General features: G+C 31.5%; 1 protein-coding gene across 1 annotated transcript; it reads right to left on the bottom strand.

Annotated features, from left to right (window-relative positions):
- Window positions 1-1,059: 1,059 nt before the first annotated feature.
- Window positions 1,060-22,191, bottom strand: LOC131061046 (uncharacterized). Its single transcript, XM_059211744.1, has 18 exons — window positions 21,841-22,191; window positions 13,892-14,186; window positions 13,696-13,803; window positions 13,505-13,600; window positions 13,297-13,389; window positions 12,927-13,009; window positions 11,010-11,258; window positions 10,754-10,893; window positions 10,307-10,460; window positions 5,300-5,840; window positions 5,104-5,211; window positions 4,913-5,008; window positions 4,705-4,797; window positions 4,286-4,368; window positions 1,875-2,123; window positions 1,607-1,746; window positions 1,400-1,489; window positions 1,060-1,309 (listed from the first exon to the last, which is right to left on the bottom strand). The coding sequence occupies exons 1-18, from the start codon at window positions 22,189-22,191 to the stop codon at window positions 1,060-1,062; spliced, it is 3,219 nt and encodes a 1,072-aa protein (XP_059067727.1).
- Between the last annotated feature and the right edge of the window lie 441 nt (window positions 22,192-22,632).

Raw genomic sequence — 22,632 nt, 5'->3', positions numbered from 1 at the left:
ATTCAATATCCAATTTGCTTAGGTGCTTACCATGACAAGGTTTAGTGACACCCAACCCAAGCAAAAAGTCAACACGGATTTTTCATGTTTTTAGGCAAGTGGAAAAGGCTATTTTTTTCACATCGCCACTTTTTGGCCCCCCATGATCCTGCACTAACCCTTATAGTTAAAGATTATTTATGGGTCAAGAAGATATGATAGTTGGATGTGTCATGGATATGCCAAATTTTGTAATTTGATTATGTATCTTTTTTATTATCAATATAAACAATTAAAATTTTATTGATTAAAAAAAAATTGTAATTATTATATGCTATCTTTTAATATTATAAATCCTCATATACAATAAAAATGTAGATGAGACAAAGATTACTCAAGTGAGGCACATAACCTAGAATTACACATTAAGCATGCTCAAATCTATACATAGTGAATGAATTTGGGACCCCAAAATAAACATAGATTATGAAATTCACACCAACACAATCTTAGATCCAACATGACATCCAAACTATTACAATGGCAGAGGTGTAATTTTTAAACCAAAGGCAATTTATAAGTTAGGTCCTCATTAAAGAGATCTACAATTATAAATTCATATCTATCTAATTATCATTATGCTTCTTCACATTTATTTTTCAAAATAACAATGATAATGATTTAAACTATTGCATTTTCTAAATTAGCCTAACACAATTTTAAAGAAAGTTTATCTTCCTTCACATTTATATAATTTAATCTACATGTAATTATTATGTTTTAGCTAGCCATAACATATAAAATTATTTTCAAGAAATTATTATAGAAAAAAAATGTAACTCAAATCATTTGGGAACGTATAATCTAAAATTTTTTATAGATAAATATACTAATTTTATTTTATTAATTAATACTTTCTTTTCATTTTTTAAATCATAACAAATCAAACAAATAGAATATTTTTAAATCTTACATTATTGAATTAAAATAAAATGTGGTGATTTAGCATAATTCATTAATAGTACAACAATAGTTTTTCAACAATTTGAAGATAAACATTAATATATAAATGTGAGATTTCTATGATGGTAGAGGTTGGCTAGCTAAAAAGAATTTGGTCATTGTTAAGGCTCTAGATGGTTGATAGCTAGGTACTTGATGTCCTGCTCCTCTTACAGTTGCAAAAATCAAGCCTTTGTAAATCACACTATAACCCCCAACATCAATATCTCCATTCATCCATGGATACCATTTTGTCTCTATTGGGAGATTTAATGCATTAATGGAATATCTTGTACCAGTCACTGGGACTATTGAATCCACATCTCCACTGCAACCAAAGTATATAGCATTAAATTACAAATTCCAAATTATATTTTTAATAATATTTTCAAAAAAATGATTTTCTGCCTTATAATACCTATATACTAGTATTCTCAATCCCGATGCAATCATTCTTCGATAGATTGGGAGCATAGTGGTTGCATAGGTACCATACCATAGTACATCACTGTTTATAGAAAAATATTAGCATGTTATATTTTAGATGTTAGTCTTCTACGTCATACACCTAAGAAAAAAAAATTAAGTTTATCTTCAACTTAATGAGTCTCATATATAATCATACCTACACATATCCCATGCAAATGGTAAGCTTGTCACATTTGCATGAAGAGCTCTTTGCACTTCATGTGTGTTGAGATATGTAAGTACATAACTAGGACTACATGGATCAAATCCATATAATCCATCCATAGATATAACATCCTACAATAGAAATGATTTATCATGTGTTAATTATTTCTCAAAATTTATAATATGATCTAGCATTGCTACATTAAAAAATTATGTAAAAACATTCTTCAAAAATGTATACTTGAGAATAGTTTTCTTACAGTTGTAGTAGACAATGTCCATATGGGATTTGGATGGGATGGGCAAAGTGGTGCATATATATTATATGGGTTTATCACTTTAGTTAACTTAAATTTGAAGTGGAATGTGTCGCTATTAGATCGAAAGCTTGAATTAGATCCCTTGCATCGTTTATATTCATATTCTTCATCTGACATCAAAGCATGTGACCATGCATAATCTACCACCCCACAATCATCTGTCTCATCATTCATTAAACCATTCCCAATCTACATAAACATAACCATTCAATAAGTTCTTAAAGATGTAAAATTCGTAAATATATTAAAATTGACAATACTTTTCAATGAGGACATACATATTATGAATTATACTCATTAAAAAAATTATAGTTATACTCATTTAAAAAATTTTGTTAGTGTATATATATAGTGATCAAGATCAAAAAATATAAGCTTTCAATAATAGCACAATAAATACACTTTTTTTTCTCAACAAAATGGAACGACAATATTAAGATAAATAATAGAATAATTTAACATTTTAAAAAGATTTTGTTTCAAAAAATAGATCATTTATAATCCTTAAAATTTTTAATGCTTGAAATATTCAAAAATTAAAAGTATATAAATATTGTTAACAACAAATTAAAACAATTAGCATTAACATAAGCTATTCAAAATAAAAATATATTTATAAAGAAAATGGATAGATTTATCAAAAAATCATTGCAACAAGAAATTTTCATTATTATTATTGTAATGATTAAATTTATATATCTTTAATTTTTCTTCATAGTTTAGATTTATTTTAATTAGTTTAATTTTATATAATAAAGTGTATGTAAATAATGTGATTTTTGTTAAGAATTGACATATAATCATATTTATTTTCCCTCATTCTTAAGAATTAGATTCATATTTTATTATATAGCAAATTTTCTATCTTTGAAAAGATATCCACCTCTATTTGTATTCATTCCTAGAAATCAATTATATTATCTAACTTGACCAATTTCATATCTTTATGATCTAGAATTTGCGGAAGTGGTCTAGATCACTTGTGACAATGACCTTTGATATTTTGAAACTACTTGTTATCTCTCCAAAATATAGCAAATTTTCTATCTTTGAAAAGATATCCACCTTTATTTGCACTCATTTCTAGAATTCAATTATATTATCTAACTTGACCAATTTCATATCTTTATGATCTAGAATTTGCGGAAGTGGTCTAGATCACTTATGAGAATGACCTTTGATATTTTGAAACTACTTGTTATCTCTCTAAAATATAGAAAATTTTCTATCTTTGAAAAGATATCCACCTCTATTTGCACTCATTCCTAGAAATCAATTATATTATCTAACTTGACCAATTTCATATCTTTATGATCTAGAATTTGCAGAAGTGGTCTAGATCACTTGTGAGAATGACCTTTGATATTTTGAAACTACTTGTTATCTCTCCAGAATATAGCAAATTTTCTATCTTTGAAAAGATATCCACCTCTATTGGCACTCATTCCTAGAAATCAATTATATTTTCTAACTTGACCAATTTTATATCTTTATGATCTAGAATTTGCGGAAGTGGTCTAGATCACTTGTGAGAATGACCTTTCATATCTTGAAACTACTTGTTATCTCTCCACTTAAGCATCATTGACAATTTGAAGTGAAAAATGTTTTATTTGCTCTTTTGGAATTGTACTAATCCTAATTCATTTAATCATCTAATGATTCTATGAAAAGATCATCACCTATGCACATCAAAGAGCTTAAAAATAATTATCTAGTGACATAAATATTGAATTAATATGTTAAATCATACAACATGACTCCTTCTTGTCTTTGATTATTGGTCAATGTCATTGAATTCTCACCCTTATGAGATTGAAACAAGAAAAGAATTATTCCTATTATATGAAAACTCTTGAATTGTAGAACCGAGTTTATATACAGGTTCAAAAGCATAAGTAGATATTTTTCAATATTGAAAACTGTATAAGTTAAATTCAAATGAACATTCTAGATTTACATTTGCTAGGTTGATATCATAGTTATGTATGACATATATATTTATAAGTATAATATAATTAATAATACATTATTTTTATTGAGTCCAAAACATTTACCAATCTTTTTAATTCACATGAAAAATAAATTACACTTGACAAAGTCTATTTCTAGAATAAATATTTAAATTTATTTTAATTATTTAAATATTAAATACTGATTATTTATTTCTAATACATTCGTTTATCCCTACTGGCTGAATTGAATAACCCAAGATTTATGTAAAGGATTTAATTATAAATTGGAAAGTTAATATAAAACAAAATGCATCTATGAAAAAAAATCCAATAAAAGATATATTTTGGAGGGCTCATTGACTAATGTAAGAATTTGTATATGTTGAGGAAACACACCATAACTCCCTTGAGATTTAGAAAAGATGTCCGTGAGTAGTTGTTCTTAAGTATTGTATCAGCCAATTCAGGTATATAAAAACCTGCATACAAAAGAAGAGAATGAGAAATATTATTTTTGTTTAAAACTGATTTGAAAGTTAATAGTTTCTAAGATTTTATTGAATTTGAATCGTTTCAAATGAACAATCATAAATGAAGTCCTCTTCAATGTAAGACCTCAATATCATAAGAAAAAAATTTAGGTATGATGAACGATCTTGATATGATCTATTCTTTATCAAAAGATTTCAACCCTAAAACTTTTAACTCTATATCAATTAACTAACAATTCTGTAGATTTGATTTAAACCTCTGAAGTAAAAATAGTATTTTAATAATTTTTTCCCACCTGAATATCACATAGTTGAAAGACTTACCAGCGTAGCTTTCCCCTGCAATATAGAATTCTCTGTTCTTATATTGTGGAAACCTTTCAAACCAATTCAGTAGAAACGTGTACGAATCCACAGCTACAGTTTTAACCCATCACATCAAAAGCATACTTTTCATCAGCAAAATTGAAACAAATTTTCTACAAGTAAACTGTGATGCATTCAGGCCTATAACAAAATCAAACCAAAATACCAGTGTTCTCATCAGTGCCATTTTTATAATCATCACTGGTATTTGAGTATGAAAACCCAACCCCGGCAGGTGATTCCAGAAACAAGGTGTTCGCCACTGCGAAAAGGATAGATTGAAATGAAAGTTAATAAGAAACATCAATTGTGAAGAGAAAAACTAAAGGTGGGTGGGCATAGAAAAGAAAAGGAGACCTTGGTTCCACGCATAGGGATTACTAGAAAGAGTGGCGTTATCAGGCTGAACGCGGAAGGGTCCAAGCTCAGTCATTGCTCCCACTCCAAACGATGAGCATCCTGGCCCTGAAATCACACACCATTATAACTATTAGTTTTGCAGAATGAAAGGATTATTCCAGGATATGAAGATTGAAGGGTAAGCCAATAATACCTCCATTGAGCCAGAGGAGGAGAGGCTTAGTAGTTGGGTCTTGGGTTGCCTCTGCAAAATAGTAGAAGAGAGCTCTGCCCGCATGTGCATCTACTGTAACATATCCCGAATACTGTGCAAACGTTACATTTGATGGCTGACCGGGCAGAGAAGTTATCTTGTCATTCTCCTGCAATCCGTCTTGAGGATAAATGTGATCGAAGTTAACAGAAGGAGCCGTCCATTCATGAGTTGGGCTTTCCACAGCAGATCTCTTCCTCTCCAAAAATTCTGAGAGAACTTGCTGCTGACTGCGCTGGTGAGAAGGATCGACCAATAGCGCGAAAGGAAAGATTAAGAGGAGGGTTATGATATTTTTCATTTTGAATGGATGATGAAACTCAGATGGGCTGAGCAGCAAGAGAAATTGATTTATATTCTCTAGATTTAAAATGTTATGTATGTGATTTAAGGTTGGCCTGAATGAATAATTGAGATTGAACAGCTTGCGGGCTATGTCGATGCGGAGCAAACAATGCAAAAGGACGGCAGCGGCCTTGTTCTATCGCCATATACAGGGACTCAATATAATTCGGCTCTATGTTGTATCGCCATTTTGTCCCACTTAGTTCTATGGGCTAGGGTTTATTTTATCGCCTGCGTGGAAACCCACATTTGGTAGTTATTTTGTTCTTTTCACTGTTTTCTATTCAGTGATTTCATTGTTTTTTAAATTCGCCAGTTGGTTCTTAGTATGAGAGTTTTCTTGGTTTGCATGATCTTTATTTGGATGATTAAAAAGTTAAAATAAATAATCGGACTACATAATATTATTAAAATGAGAGAGATATCAATAAATTTTTTGTATATATTAAGAGAAGTAATATATAGATTATTCAAGGATATAGACTTAGTTATCAAACAAGTCACAGGAACATCTGTTGTTAAGAATATGAGGATGAAATCATATAGGAATATGAGGATGAAATCATATTGACATAGAGTGTGGGATTTATCATAGGAATTTGAAGATTTGAATATCTAGTTGGTTTCTAGATTCAAAAATATTAAAGTGGACTAGATGGGTTTAAGTGGATGTCAAACTAATCTAATAGAAGAAATATTCTTTTTTAGTTAAAGAAGCAACAAATAAGGGTGTTGACTCTATTACAAACAAAGCCCCAAGGGTAGAGTTACATATGCTATAAACAAACCTCTTGCAACAACACAAGCCTTACCAGACTACTTACAACAACACATGCCATTAACAAACCTCTTATATCAGCGTAGGTCATTAACATACCACTTACAACAACACGAGTCATATAATATTTGAACTAGGGTGTTGATGGAAGAAATGTTGGCAGAAACCTTATGGTAAGGAATACACGTGGTCCCTATTTTTATAGTTTTATTTGACTAATTTTCCTCTAATATCATGGAGATATCACTACATTCACTTATTGAAGAATAACCAAGGCCTTGATATTAGGGATTTCTAAAATGCCTTGGTCATGCAACCCTAATCCTCTTCCATCATATTGTAGGCTTTGACATATTTTGTTTGTACAATGGGGTAATTTTTAAAAATAAAGATGTTAACCCATCTTTATGTAGTTGGAAACTATCCGTATTTACTAATTTCTCATCTATGAGAAATCCTACTTTGACAAAAGTATCTATAATCTTAGTTTAAAGGAATTTGTGGCTTTCTCCTTATGCATGCTTGTATCCTCTTAATAATAAGTGATGTCAATGGGATCCATGGTAACTTATTTATCTTCTTATTTGATGTGATTCATGTCCTTTTCTTGGTTATGATGTCCAAGGGAGTCAAGTGTCTCATGTTAGAAAATGAAAGTCATTAATAAATGATAAATAAAAAGTGAATAATTAGGATGAAATTAAAAAGTAAAAGTAAAATAACTTGATAATACAAAAGAAAGAAATAAAAGCTTACTTATATTTTTAGAATCTCATTGTAAACCTGAAAAAATAATGATGTTGATATTCTTTGTTTGGAATGTGGATGCTAAATCTTTGTTGTTCATTGATTTTCAGAATGGAATTACATAAAATGTTGGATTATATCATTTGAAATGATGAAGAAAATGATGTATTTATAAATTTAGTAGATGAAGATAAGACTGATTACAAAGAATAATAAACCTAATGATAGAAAAAGTTTTATAGTTATATGGAGACAAAAATAAGCATAACTACCTTAATTGTCTCCATTACCTTTTGTTGTGCAATACAACTAATCGCCTTCTATAAAATGTCATGAATATTCACCGGTTGCAAAAGAATAGTCCTTTGTCAATGCCATGCCTCCCAGACACAACTTCTATATAATTTTGTGCAGAGAACTTTCCTATGCTTGCTAGCAGCCATGTTAGTCCCACGCCTACTCTGATACCATGTTAAAAATGGTAGAGGAAATAGAGAAAACAAGATTAAACCATTATTGTCAAAAAAAAACAAAAAACTTTGATATCATTGGTTTCATTGGGATTCAATAGGATATAATTAGATGATAATACATTATAGTGCAATGGCTTTTTAAAGCCTTATTTTCCCTTATGAAAACTGGCTATGGGAATAACTTCCTAGAAACTAACCAACCTAATTTTATTAATTACTTAATTATTAACCTAAAAGTATACTAATTAATGTAAAACTCCAAAGTTACCACTTAAGAACTATACAATAGTTTGATCAACTAACTATATAGCCACATATCAATAATGTAATACACTAACAGAGTAGTGGAATGGAATCTCCATAAAAAAAAGTCACATCTGAGAAAGATTATCTCCTAGCAAGATTTTCTTCTATGAATATTATCTGCAAAAAGAAGTAATCCATGTGAAATAAGAATATTCTAGAAGAAGGAATATTTTAAAAATATTCTACAATAACATATGCACATTACTAAATGCTACAATTTAATTTAAATTTGAGATCATTCACCAAACTTAAATATGTATCATAATAGACACATATTTATATACATTTAATTGTATCATATCTATCTCTATGCATCTTATAATATGCACTTAATTTATTGCACCACGCTTACCTAGACATTTTTAAAAAAAATTATTCCTAGTAAACTTTTTAACATGACTGGTGACGCTAGCACAACACACTCTCCGGCTCCACGTGAACTCTTTTGACCTAGGGCTATGAACCAGTGAGGTCACAAATGGGGAACCTCATCCCCACACTTCACTTGTTCAAATCCGCGAGCACAATGGTTCAACAAAGGAACAAGGCCTTGTGAGCACAACGACCCAACAAGGATTTGAACCTTGGTGGCCACTTCACCAACGAAGTGTTTAAACTGCAACACTACATGTCTGAAGAAACACTTACCTAGACACTCATTTCCAACTTAGATCCTATTTATCTACAATCGTAATTTCCTTTCTTTAGATATAAGGATCACCCCTACTCATGTTCAAATTAACTGAGATACATTATCAAAACCCATATCCAATTTCAGCTAGCCTCACCTAATTTGATATCCAAATTGAGATAATTAAATAGACGTTTTCATTATTTTAGCCATCTAATTGTTTATTTAGGCATTATTGTTTCCATACAACATGTATTTTATTTTTTACATTATCTCTCATTCTATAATAATTCATCAAATAATTGAGATAAAAATAATTTAATTTGGTACATTTAATGTGATATTTGTTAATGAGGGAAAACCTTTAGGAATTTGATGACATAAACAAACAATAATAATTAAATATTATATGAATGAATTATGATTACTATTTAAATAGGGATGTAAATACTCTACAAGGAATTTCAATATTGAGCCACAAGTGCTTATATATATGATAAGCTACTAATATATGTGAATGTATACATATGTAGTATACATCTCCACCACATAAGAAAAACACAAATCAATTGATACAATAACAACGTACCCTAGTAGATATCTACCTATGTAATTTTTTCCTAGATGCATACTAATATAATAAACTAATTAACTAAGTATATAAAAAAGCACCAACATTAAATGGAGTAACTTTTTTATGCATTATTTTAGGATTCTTGTCTACTATATTTGGTCTTTTACATAAAATTCTATGGTTGATGTAGATGAACATGCTCCATTGTGATATAATTATAATTATTATAAGCTATCTTTCAATATTACCAATCCTCATATACAATATAATACTAGAAGAGTATTCAAGTGAGACATGACTTATAATTACACATTAAGCAAGCTCAAATCTACAAGAGAATAAATTTGGGACCCGAAAAATAAACATAGATTTTGAAATTCACACCAACTCAATCTTAAGTCCAACAAGAAACCTAAAAAATTATTAAAATGATAGATAGGTCTAATTGTTAACCCAAGAGAAATTTAAAAGTTAAGTCGACATTAAAGATTAACAATTATAAATTCATATCTAGCTAATTATCATTATGCTTCCTTACATTTATATTCCAAAATAACAAGTATAATGATTTAAACTATGATTTCTAACTAAGAGTAATAAATCTACATTATTTTTTATTGAATTGATTGCATTTGCTAAATTAGGCTAACATAATCTTAAAAAAAGTTTATCTTCCTTCACATTTATATAATTCCATCTACATGTCATTGTTACTTTTTAGCTAGCCATAACATAGAAAATTATTTTAAAGAAATTATTATAGAGAAAAAATATAACTCAAATTATTTTCACAGAATCTAACAAAAAGTGATAGATAAATGTATTAATCTTATTTATAATTTAATATTTTCTTTTTCATTTTTAAAATTATAGTAAATCAAACAAATAGAATATTTTTAAATTAAAATAAAATTTGACGATTTAACAAAATTTATTAATAGTAACAATAGTTTTTCAACAATTTGAAGAGAAACATTAATATCTAAATGTGGGATTTCTATGATGGTAGAGGTTGGCCAGCTAAAAAGGATTTGGTCATTGTCAAGGCTCTAGATGGTTGATAATTAGGTACTTGATGTCCTGCTCCTCTTACAGTTGCAAAAATCAAGCCTTTGTAAATCACACTATAACCTCCAACATCAATATCTCCATTCATCCATGGATACCATTTTGTCTCAATTGGAAGCTTTAATGCATTAATAGAATATCTTGTACCAGTCACTGGGACTACTGAATCCACATCTCCACTGCAACCAGAGTATATAATATTATATTACAAAATCTAAATTATATTCCTAATAATATTTTTTTTTAAATGTGTTTCTCCCTTATAATACCTATATACTAGTATTCTCACTCCTGATGTAATCATTCTTCGATAGATTGGGAGCATAGTGGTTGCATAGGTACTATACCATAGTACATCACTGTTCAGAGGAAAATATTAGCATATTATATTTTGGATGTTAGTCTTCTATGTTATAAACCTAAGATAAAAAAATCTTATCTTCACTTTATGGAGTCTCATATATAATTATACCTGCACATATCCCACACAAATGGTAAGCTTGTCACATTTGCATGAAGAGCTCTTCGCACTTCATGTGTGTTGAGATATGTAATTACATAACCAGGACTACATGGATCAAATCCATATAATCCATCCATAGATATAACATCCTACAATAGATATTATTTATCATATGTGTATTATTTCTCAAAATTTATAATATGATCTAACATTACTACACTACAAAAAAATATGAAAAAAATATTGTTAAGAATAGCTTTCTTACAGTTGTAGTAGATGATGTCCATGTGGAATCTGGATTGGATGGGAAAATTGGTGCATATATATCATATGGGTTTATCACTTTAGTTGACTTAAATTTTGAGTGGAATGTGTCGCTATAAGATAGGAATCTTGAATTAGATCCCTTACATCGTTTATCTTCATATTCTTCATCTGACATCAAAGCATATGACCATGCATAATCTACCAACCCGCAGTCATTTGTCTCATCATTCGTTAATCCATTCCCAATCTATATAAACATAACTATTCAATACTTAAGATGTAAAATTCATAGATATATTAAAATTTATAATATTTTCTTATGATGACATACATAAATTATGAATTATACTAATTAATTTTTATAGATATACTCATTTAAAAAAAAACTTGTTAGTGTATATATATAGTGATTAAGATAGAAAAATACAAGCTTCCAATAATAACACAATAAATACGCTTCTTCTTTTTTTAGATAAAATAGAATTTTTTTTTTTATGATAAATAATAGAACAATTTAACATTTTTAAAAGATTTTTTATCAAATAATAGATCATTTACAATCATTAATACTTTTAATGCTTGAAATATTGAGAATAAAAATATATAAATATTATTAACATCAAATTAAAACATTTACACTAACAAAAGGCATTCAAAATAAAAATGTATTTACAAAGAAAATGGATAGATTTATCAAAACATCATCCCAATAGAAAATTGTCTTTATTACTTTTAGTATATTATAATACACTAAAAATTATATACCATGTAATTTTTCTTAATAATTAGATTTATTTTACTTAGTTCAATTTTATATAATAACATGTAAATAGTATGAGTTTTGTTAAGAATTTACATATAATCAATTTATAATCATATTTATTTTCCCTCATTCTTAAGAATTAGATCCATCCTTTATTATAGCCCATTTTATATCTTTAGAAAGATATCCACCTATATTTGGACTCATTCCTAGGAATCAATTATAATATCTAATTTGACCCATTTCATATCTTTACCAAGATCCATAATTTAGTTGTGAGAATGACCTTTTATTTTACCAAGATCCATAATTTACTTGTGAGAATGACCTTTTATTTTGGAACTACTTGTTTTCTCTCCACTTAAGCATCATTAACAATTTGAAGGGAAAAATATTTTATTTGCCACTTTGGATTTCTATTAATCCTAATTCGTTTAATCATCTAATGAATCTATGAAAAGATCATCACCTATACACATCAAAGAGATTAAAAAATAATTATCTAGTGACATAAATATTGAATTAATATTTTAGATCATATAGCATGACTCCTTGTTGTCTTTGATTATAGTTCAATGTCATTGAACTATCACATCTATGAAGTTGAAGCAAGGGAAGAATTATTCCTATTATATGAAAACTCTTGATTATAGAACCATGTTTCTATATATGTTCAAAAGCATAAGTAGATATTTTTTAATATTGAAAATTGTATAAGTTAAATTCAAACAGATATATTTGATTTACAATTGCTAGGTTGATTTCATAGTTATGTTTGATATATCTATATTTATAAGTATAATATAATTAATAATACGATACTTTTATTGATTCTGAAAATTTACCCATCTTTTTAAGTCACACAAAAAATAAATTAATCACGCTTGACAAAGTCTATTTTTAGATTAGAACTTAAAACTAAATATTTTTGATTTATTTTAATTATTTAAATGTTAAATATTGATTGTTTATTTTTAATACATTCAGTTATCCATACTTGTTTAATTGAATAACCCAAGATTTATGTAAAGGATTTAATTCTAAAATAGAAATTTAATCATAAAACATATGAATAAAAAAAAATCCAATAACAGATATATTTTGAAGGGCTCATAAACTAATTTAAGAATTTGTATATGTAAAGGAACACACCAGAACTCCTTTGAGATTTAGAAAAGATGTACGTGAGTTGTTGTTCTTAAGAATTGTATCAGCCAATTCAGGTATATAAAAACCTGCATACAAAAGAAGAGAATGAGATAATATTATTTATGTTTAATAGATTTTTAAGGTTTTACTGAAGTTCAATTATTCTAAATGAACCATCATTAATGAAGTCTTCTTCAGTATAAGGCCTAAAAAAACATTAGATATCATGAACGATAATTCAAAAGATACCTTCAATCCTTGATTCTTAATCCAAAAGATTTCAAACTAAAACTTGTAATTCTATATCAATTAACTAACAATTCTGCCTCGGTAGGAAAAATGGCTTTGAATACTACAGAGTTGAAAGACTTACCAGCATAGCTTTCCCTTGCAATATAGAATTCTCTGTTCTTATATTGCGGAAACCTTTCAAGCCAATTCAGTAGAAACGTGTACGAATCCACAGCTACAGTTTTAACCCATCACATCAAAAGCATACTTTTCATCAGTAATATTGAAACAAATTTTCTAGAAGTAAACTATGATGCATTCACGCTTATAACAAAACCAAACCAAAATACTAGTGTTCTCATCAGTGCCATTTTTATAATCATCACTGGTATTTGAGTATGAATACCCAACCCCAGCAGGTGATTCCAAAAACAAGGTGTTCGCCACTGCCAAAAGATAGATTGAAATGAAAGTTAATAAGAAACCATCAATTGTGAAAAGAAAAAATAAAGATGGGTGGGTATAGAAAAGAAAAGAAGACCTTGGTTCCACGCATAGGGATTACTAGTAAGAGTGGCGCCATCTGACTGAACGCGAAAGGATCCAAGCTCCGTCATTGCCCCAAATCCAAACGATGAGCATCCTGGCCCTGAAATCACACACCATTTTAATTATTAGCTTTGCAGAATGAAAGGATTATTCCATGATATGATGATTGAAGGGTAAGATAATAATACCTCCATTGAGCCACAATAGGAGAGGCTTAGTAGATGGGTCTTGGGCAGCTTCTGCAAAATAGTAGAACAGAGCTCTGCCCGCCTTTGAATCCACTGTCACATATCCCGAATACTGTGCAAACGTTACATTTGATGGCTGACCGGGCAGAGAAATTATCTTGTCATTCTCCTGCAATCCGTCTTGAGGATAAATGTGATCCAAGTTAACAGAAGGAGCCTTCCATTCATGAGTTGGGCTTTCCACAGAAGATCTCTTCCTCTCCAAAAATTCTGAGAGAACTTGCTGCTGACTTCGCTGGTGAGAAGGATCGACCAATAACGCGAAAAGTAAGATTAAGAGGAGGGTTATGAGATTTTTAATTTTTAATGGATGATGAAACTCAGATGATAGCTGAGCAGCAAGAGAGCGTGTTATAAATAGAGGTGATTATGAATAATTGAGATTGAACAGCTTGTAGGCTACGTCGATGCGGAGCAAACAATGCAATTCATTGTAAGCAAAAGGATGACAGCAGCCTTGTTTTATCGCCAAATACACGGACTGAATATAATCCGACTCTATGTTGTATCGCCATCTTCTCCACCATGTTATATTGGTCAATACGGTAAATTCTTTTTTGATTTTTTCACTTTTTTCTATTGAGTGATTTGAATGAGAGAGTTATCAAGGAAATTCACAGAATGATTGGTATATATTAAAAGATGTAATATATAGATATTCAAGGATATAGAATTAGTTATCAAACAAGTGAAAGGAACATTCGTTGTTAAGAATATGAGGATGAGATCCTATTGATATAGAGGGTGGGATCTATTATAGGGATTTGAAGTTTTGAACATTTAGTTGGTTTCTAGATTCAAAAATATAGAAGATTGGATGGTTTTAAGTGGATGTCAAACTAATTCAATAAAAGATCTATTATTTTTTATTATGAGGTTGTTGACCCCATTACAAGCAAAAACCCAAGGATAGAGTTACATATGTCATAAACAAACCTCTTACAACAACATGCCACATACAACACATGCTATTAACGAACCCCTTACACCAATATAGGTCATTCACATAGCACTTAAAACAACATGAGTCATATAATATATTGAACTAGAGTATTGATGGAAGAAATGCTCGCAACAACCTTATAGTAAGGAATACACATGGTCCCTGTTTTCATGGTTTTATTGGACTATTTTCCTCTAATATCATGGAGATATCACTACATTCATTGAGTGAAGAATAACTGTGGTCTTGATATCAAGGATTTTCCTCAACCTCTACTGGTTCTAAAATGCCTTGGTCATGCAACCCTAATCCTCTTCTATCATATTGCATGCTTTGACATATTTTGTTTGTACGATTGGGTAATTTTTTAAAATAAGGATGTTAACCCATCCTTATGTAGTTGGAAACTATCAATATTTACTAATTTCTCATCTATGACAAAGCCTACTTTGACAAAAGTTAACAGAAGGAGCCGTCCATTCACGAGTTGGGCTTTCCACTGCAGATCTCTTCCTCTCCAAAATTTTTGAGAGAACTTGTTGCTAACTACGCTGGTGAGAAGGATCGAACAATAGTACGAAAAGTAAGATGAAGAGGAGGGTTATGAGATTTTTCATTTTGAATGGATGATGAAACTCAGATGGGCTGAGCAACAAAAGAGCATGTTATAATTGAGATTGAACAGCTTGCAGGCTACGTCGATGCGGAGAAAACAATGCAATTCATTGTAAGCAAAAGGATGACAGCGGCCTTGTTTTATCGCCAAATACACGGACTTAATATAGTTCGACTCTATGTTGTATCGCCTTCTTCTCCACCGTGTTTTATTGGTCAATTCGGTAAATTCTTTTTTGATTTTTTCACTGGTTTCTATTGAGTGATCTTAACGAGAGAGTTATCAAGGAAATTGGCATATATTACTAGTATACTTATATTTAAAAAAGGAAAGTACTTTGAATTAAATTATGGAAGTGTCCCCATCATGCATAGTTTGGGAAATTTGGAAATAAAGGAATCGTAGGCTATTTGAAGACAAAGCCAGAAGGCTTGAATCGATCCTAAATTCAATAGAAACGGGAATTGTGGATACAATAAACTACAAAATAGCTTTCTCATTGGAACCGCCCAAAATTTTCTCTTCTTGGGATGAAAGCATAAGGAAAAATTGGCAGAGAATTAGGATTCCACCCTCTTTTGGGCAAAAATCCAACTCTAGAAAGGAAGCTACCTGGACCCCTCCAAAGCTCGGTTGGCTAAAATTAAATTTTGATGGTACCTCTAAAGGCAACCCAGGTCCCTCAGGCATAGGATATGTAATCAGAGATCACTCAGGATCAATCATAGGGAAAATGGCAAAGCCGATTCCACCGGACACTAACAATATAGCAGAATTCAAAGCCTTACAACTAGGACTGATGGATTGCATTAAGCATGGTTTAAGAAACATCACAGTGGAGGGAGACTTAGAGATAGCAATCAATGTAATCAAAAGGGAAAAATCCCCAAATTGGTGGCTACAGGCAATTTTAGACAATATAACAAAAAATATGGCAAATTTGGAGCATTATGAAGCAAAACATATCTTCAGAGAAACAAATTCAGTAGCAGATGCCCTCTCTAAATCAACATCATAGAGAACTTTTCTCCGTTGGTGGGACCAGGGAGTCCGGTAGCTTGGACAAGTAGAACAAGTCAAAACAGCAGGAATGTGTCCCTTGGGTTTGTTGAGTACAAGGGAAGGATTCAATATAAGTGAGTAGACCCAGTAGAGGCTCTCCTCCTTAATTAAAGATGATGTCTATCTTAGGTGCCCAAGTTGGGGAACGGCTACTCTTTTTTGAATTCAAATCTACACCTTATTTCGGCAATAAAGCGGGCCTGGTCACAGTGATGTCATCCTAATGCACTCTGAAATCAAGCCTTTCCTTTTCCGCTTCTCAAAATCCAGCTGGTGAGAGCCATCATTTCGAGCTCAAGGAATGCGTTGTCGGCAGGACAATCATCATATCAGAGCTAGGGAGATTTGGCATGTCCGGGATAAATATACTTCACCACCTTTGCAGGTGAATTTAGTGCATGCAACCCCTGATAATTAGGCATTAAAGAGAGTTCTCGCTAGGCTTTACTTAGCGTATACTGCAAGCCATTATTATTTCTTAACCTACAAAAAATCATTTCAAAGATTAATCTGATTCAATCCTTCTCTTGCCGAAGCCTCTGCAATTGTCAATCATGTTTGGTGAGGAACCGTATGGGTTTATCATGAGTGTTTATCCAAGGCCTACTTCTTGCTTCGGAGCAGAGACTCCTATTTCTCTCATGGCCTCAAGGTGCCAAGTATCGTTCAAAAGAATAATAGACTTGAGGTTGAAGCGACTCCTACTCCACACAGAGCCTTCAGTCATCTTGGCGGTTAAAATGATGCTGGGTAGCGGGCATTTGAATAGGGAGGAGTATCCTTGAGATAACACAAGCATATCATCCAAGTTCGTCGCCTCTTTGATGGACTTGAAACTGGCCAAACAAGTCGTATGGAGCCTTACTAAGAAGTTATTCCTAGAGGAAACCTTACAAGAATTCCAAGAAATTCTTAACAAGACACTTCATGAATCTGGAGCCCCTCGGCCAAGTGAAAGAATTTTGTTCAACGTTCATGGGGAGCTAATAAAGTATTACCCCTTCCTACTAGACTTGAAAGGTAAGGAACTGGACAAACATAGGGCATTTGCTGGAGTGGGGCTCAGATACCTCAAGTGGCATTTCATGGGTGAAAATCTAGAAGACTTGGGCAGAGAGGAAGAACTCATCTTATTTGCAAGGTTAAACGTAATCCTGCCTCCTAAATTCCAAGAAGAGGAACCCTAGGCCGAATAGGGTAGAAGAGGTGGTGCTAGAAGGGTGGGTCGTGGGTCCGGTCACGGCTGAGGCCGACCTCCATGCAGAGCTCGAGGAAGAGGCAGAACTTCGACTCCTCTAGTCGTGCCCCTTGATGAAACTTGAAAGCTAGGTTTTATATTCTGGTTATGTTTTTAGACATTTCGATGCTTATAGCTGGACACTGGTCTTTGTTAAATTTTTGGCTATAAAATTATGGTAAAAATCTCTGTTAATCTTGCAGTTGAGAACCTACTACTTAAACTTATTATAGTTAATATGATCTTCGATGTCATAAACTTGATAGTTTTTTGGAATGATAGAAGATGATGCATAGGGTTTTTTGTTTGCCTTGAAATTTTATTCTCAAAAATGGTGAGAATGGTTTCAATAGCATACAACAAGTTTTTGATCCTACATCAGTCATGTATGTTTATATTGTATTTAACTAAAATCAATATATGGACTTGGCTCTGCCTTTACTGATAAAAAAAATAAAAATGTAAAATATGTTGAGAGATCTGTAAAATAAATGTTCTTCTAAAATACTAAACATCAAGAATACAAATCCATTAAAGTCTTGCATGCAAAAATCTGTGAATCTAGTTGGAGACAAGTGGTGAGGGTTCTATTTTATTTGGAGTAATAAAATAACACCTCCACAAAAGCTGAAACATGGCATATTTTATGCATTTACCTGTCATTTGCATGTCAAATTGTTTCAGAAATGGATTTTTGTTTATGGACATTTTGATGTCATTGTAGATGCCTCTTGACATAAAAAGAAGTAATATATAGATATTCAAGGATATAGACTTAACTATCAAAAAAGTCAAAGGAACATCTGTTGTTAAGAATATGATGATGAGATAGAGTGTGGGATATATCATAGGGATATGAAGATTTGAATATTCAGTTGGTTTCTAGATTCAAAATTATTGAAGTGGATTGGATGGCTTTTAAGTGGATGTCAAATTAATCCAATAAAAGATCTATTGTTTTTTATTAAAGAGGCAACAAAGGAGGTTGTTGACCCTATTACAAACAAATTTCCAAGGGCAGAGTTACATAGGCTATAAACAAACCTCTTGCAGCAACACAAGCCTTATAAGACCCCTTACAACAACACAGGTCATTAACATAACACTTACAACATATTGAACTAGGGTGTTGATGAAAGAAATATTGACAGCATTATGGTAAGGAATACACATGGTTCCATTTTTTATGGTTTTATTGGACTATTTTCCTCTAATATCATGGAGATATCACTAGATTCATTGATTGAAGAATAAATAATGCCTTGATATCAGGAATTTTCCTCAACCTATACTGGTTCTAAAATGCCTTGGTCATGCAACCCTAATCCTCTTATGCGATCTTGTATGCTTTGACATATTCTATTTGCACAATGGGGTAATTTTTTTTAAATAAAGATGTTAACCCATCATTGTGTAGTTGGAAATTAATAAGCTATAGGTTTTCTGGAATTAGATTGTGTTTTCTTTTGATGCAAAAAAGACAACACAATTTAATTCCAGAAAACCTACAACTTATTATAATGGATTGTGGAAATCTGATATCATTAGTTGGAAATTATCAATATTTACTAATTTCTCATCTACGAGAAAGCCTACCTTGACAAAAGTAGATAGTCTTAGTTTAAAGGATATTGTGGCATTTTCCTTATACATGCTTGTTTCCTATTAACAATTAGTGATGTCAATGGGATCCATGTCAACTTCTTTATTTTCTTACTTGATGTGATTCATGTCATTTTCTTGGTTATGATCTATGCGTCCAAGGGGAGCAATTGTCTCATGTTAGAAAATGGAAGCCATTAATAAATGATAAATGATAGGTGAATAATTAGTATGAAATTAAAAAGTAATTTAGTAAAATAACTTGATAATACAAAAGAAAGAAATAAAATCCTACTTCTATTCTTAGAATCTCACTGTAAACTTGAAAATATAATGATGTTGACATTCTTTGTTTGGAATTTGTGGACACTAAATCTTTGTTGTCGATTGATTTTCAGAATGGAATTACATAAAATGTTGGAATGTGTAATTTGAAATGATGAGGAAAATGATGCATTTATAAATTTAGTAGATAAAGATAAGAATGCTTACCTAACTTAATTGAACAATAATGGTTTCAATTCAACAAAAACTAGAAATTTGCCAATTTTAGGATGTAAGGGGATAATACTAGATTATTTATTTATTTTATAGATAAATTTACACTTCAAGTTTCTATTTGCAATTTGAAAGGAAGAGGAAATTTGTTCTAAATAGAAGCAAGATTAACTTGATGAAGAAGATTATGTTTCTAAATATAGACTAAATTAACTAACTAGATGAATAAAGAAACTTTAAGTTTCCTAATGATGACTAAAGAGGTAACAATAGAAGTTATTTGAAAAATAAAAATTAGATCATATTTAATTGAATAATAAAATATTATTTTAATTAAATAGAAAAGTAAAAAATAAAAGTTATTAATAATGATGTGAGAAATGAATAAATGATTAGTAAACCATAAATGGTAGTTGATGGATAATAAATAATAATTAGGAGCAATAACTTTAGAGTCCAAATTTGAAATTAAACTAAATGTATATAATTTATGATTATGATTTAAATTATTCTTTAGTTTTGTTTTGATTGAGGGGAAAACAGGTTTTGAGGGGATTTGAACCACATAATAGACAACTGCCAAAAGATACAACAATGAAGAGCCTATCAACAAATAACTAGCTAAAACTACAGAAGGCCAAAGCCAAATACAAGAACAAGGGTTTTTATAAGGCTCCCTTAACCTTCATCAGATACCAAGGGTTTTGTCAGGCACCCATAGTCTTCACAAACACCATATAATAGCTAATAGCTATACAATCACAATTTGGAAACATTGGGTTTTGAAAGGCTCCCCTAACCTTCAACTTGGGTTTTAAACTAGCTCCCAAAACCATTATGAACCCCACTATGGGCAGAATGTAATTCACAGATTTCATCTCCAAAAGAAAAAAATGGGAGAAGAAAGCAAAATTGCTATCAACATCTCCCATGCACCCAAATATCTGAGCTTCATCTACTCCCCAATAGCACTTCCAAGCATATTTAGAAGCATTTGACTCCACCTCAATAGGAGAGAGGTCACCTCCAGAAGCATCCATCTCCCCCTCCATAGAAGACAGGGCCACCTCAATAGGAATAACCAGAGATACCCCAAGATGAAGAAAATAGAGCATAATGATCATAGCCATGGAACAAAGAAAGAGAGGGACAAAAAATACCTCATCATATGGAGACCCAGGAGTTAGAAAACATAAACATGAAAGAGGAGGCCCCAAAAATAGAATAAATAAAGGTTTTAACAAGACTCCCTTAACCTTCCTCTGAGACAAGAGAACAGGGGAATTCGCCAGGATGTCAAAAATAAAAACCACCGAAGGGATTTAAACAGGCTCCCCAAACCAAAAGCTCTAGGTTTTAACATGGCTCCCAAAACCATGAAAAAAAACCCAAAGAAACCTCCAGCCAAATGCAAGAAGGTAGAGGATAAGTGAAAACCACAGAATCCCCAACAACTCTCCAAGTAGAATAGGAAGAAAGCTCCTCCATCGAGGGAAAACAACCACACAAAATAGCTCCCAGCATCTACTCAAAATAGAACACATCTCCACCTCAATAGAAAAATTTGCAAACAACCCATGAGAAAGAAAACATAGAGAGAATGCAGGATAGCGAAGAAAGTCTAGACCAACAATAGCCGAGAAGGCGCTGAATCAAAGCTCTCTAAGATCTCTGGCATCTAGCACACCCAAGAAAGTCCAAGATCTAGGTAGGAAGAAACAAGGAACAACCAACAAGAAGACCCTCGAACCAAAACAGGGGTGCCAAACAACCAAGCCAAACCTAAGGCACATGCCTAGAACAACACCCACAAAATGAACCGCACCAAAACACACAATGTCCACCAGAGAAGCAACCCTCAAGGTCTAGAAAGAGAGCCTCCATAGATAGGACACAAAGGACGAGACACAAAAGAAAAGAGGATTTGACACCTCATAGACCCTCCTGCGCAACCCAAGATGCCACTCCACTCCGAGAATAGACCAACCCCCATGCCAAACAAGGGATCTGGAGTCAATTAAAGCCTCCAAACAACCATCCGAGACAGGGTTAGAAACATTACCATCATCGAGGGAAGCCATTGTCGCCCAACACGCACCACTGCATGCAAAACACCAGGCCAAGCAAGAAGTGACCCAACCCATAGGCCAAGACAAGGAACTTGGACCACCTAAAGGACTACTCCAACCATCTCCATCTCCATTTGATTCATCTTCACCTTCATCAACGACCCTACCTGCAGAAACCCTAGCCTCGCTCCCTCCTCTCCCACCGCTCTCCATCTCTGATGTCATGTGCTTGTGTTTTTTATTCTTAAGTTTTGTTTAAATCATATTCTTCCTGTATTTTCTTATAAAATTTGTGGTAACCTTTAACATTCATTAAGAATAATATGAATATGCTTATGCTTTATTAAGTTGAAACATACATTTAAATATCTTAATACACATTCCTTTCTTTCAAGCTTTTATATTTTTTAATTCTATAAGTTATAAACCCTAATACCTTAAATAAAATTAATTTATAAATTATTTGTAACTATTTCAAAAGTTATTTTAAGATTAATTTTTAATAAGGGTCCTCACCTTAAAAGAGAGGATGCATTTTCATCCAAAAACTATAATTATTTGATAAATTATTATTTTTCTTCTAAAAAAATGTAATGTTAAAATTTGCATTTAACAACGTCATTTGTCATTCATTTTTTACACATTTTGAAAAAA

Source organism: Cryptomeria japonica, chromosome 9, assembly GCF_030272615.1.
Source record: "Cryptomeria japonica chromosome 9, Sugi_1.0, whole genome shotgun sequence".
In the NCBI taxonomy this organism is placed as follows: domain Eukaryota; kingdom Viridiplantae; phylum Streptophyta; class Pinopsida; order Cupressales; family Cupressaceae; genus Cryptomeria; species Cryptomeria japonica.
Note: the sequence above shows the minus strand (reverse complement) of the source record. Positions and strands in the feature narration are given on the sequence as shown.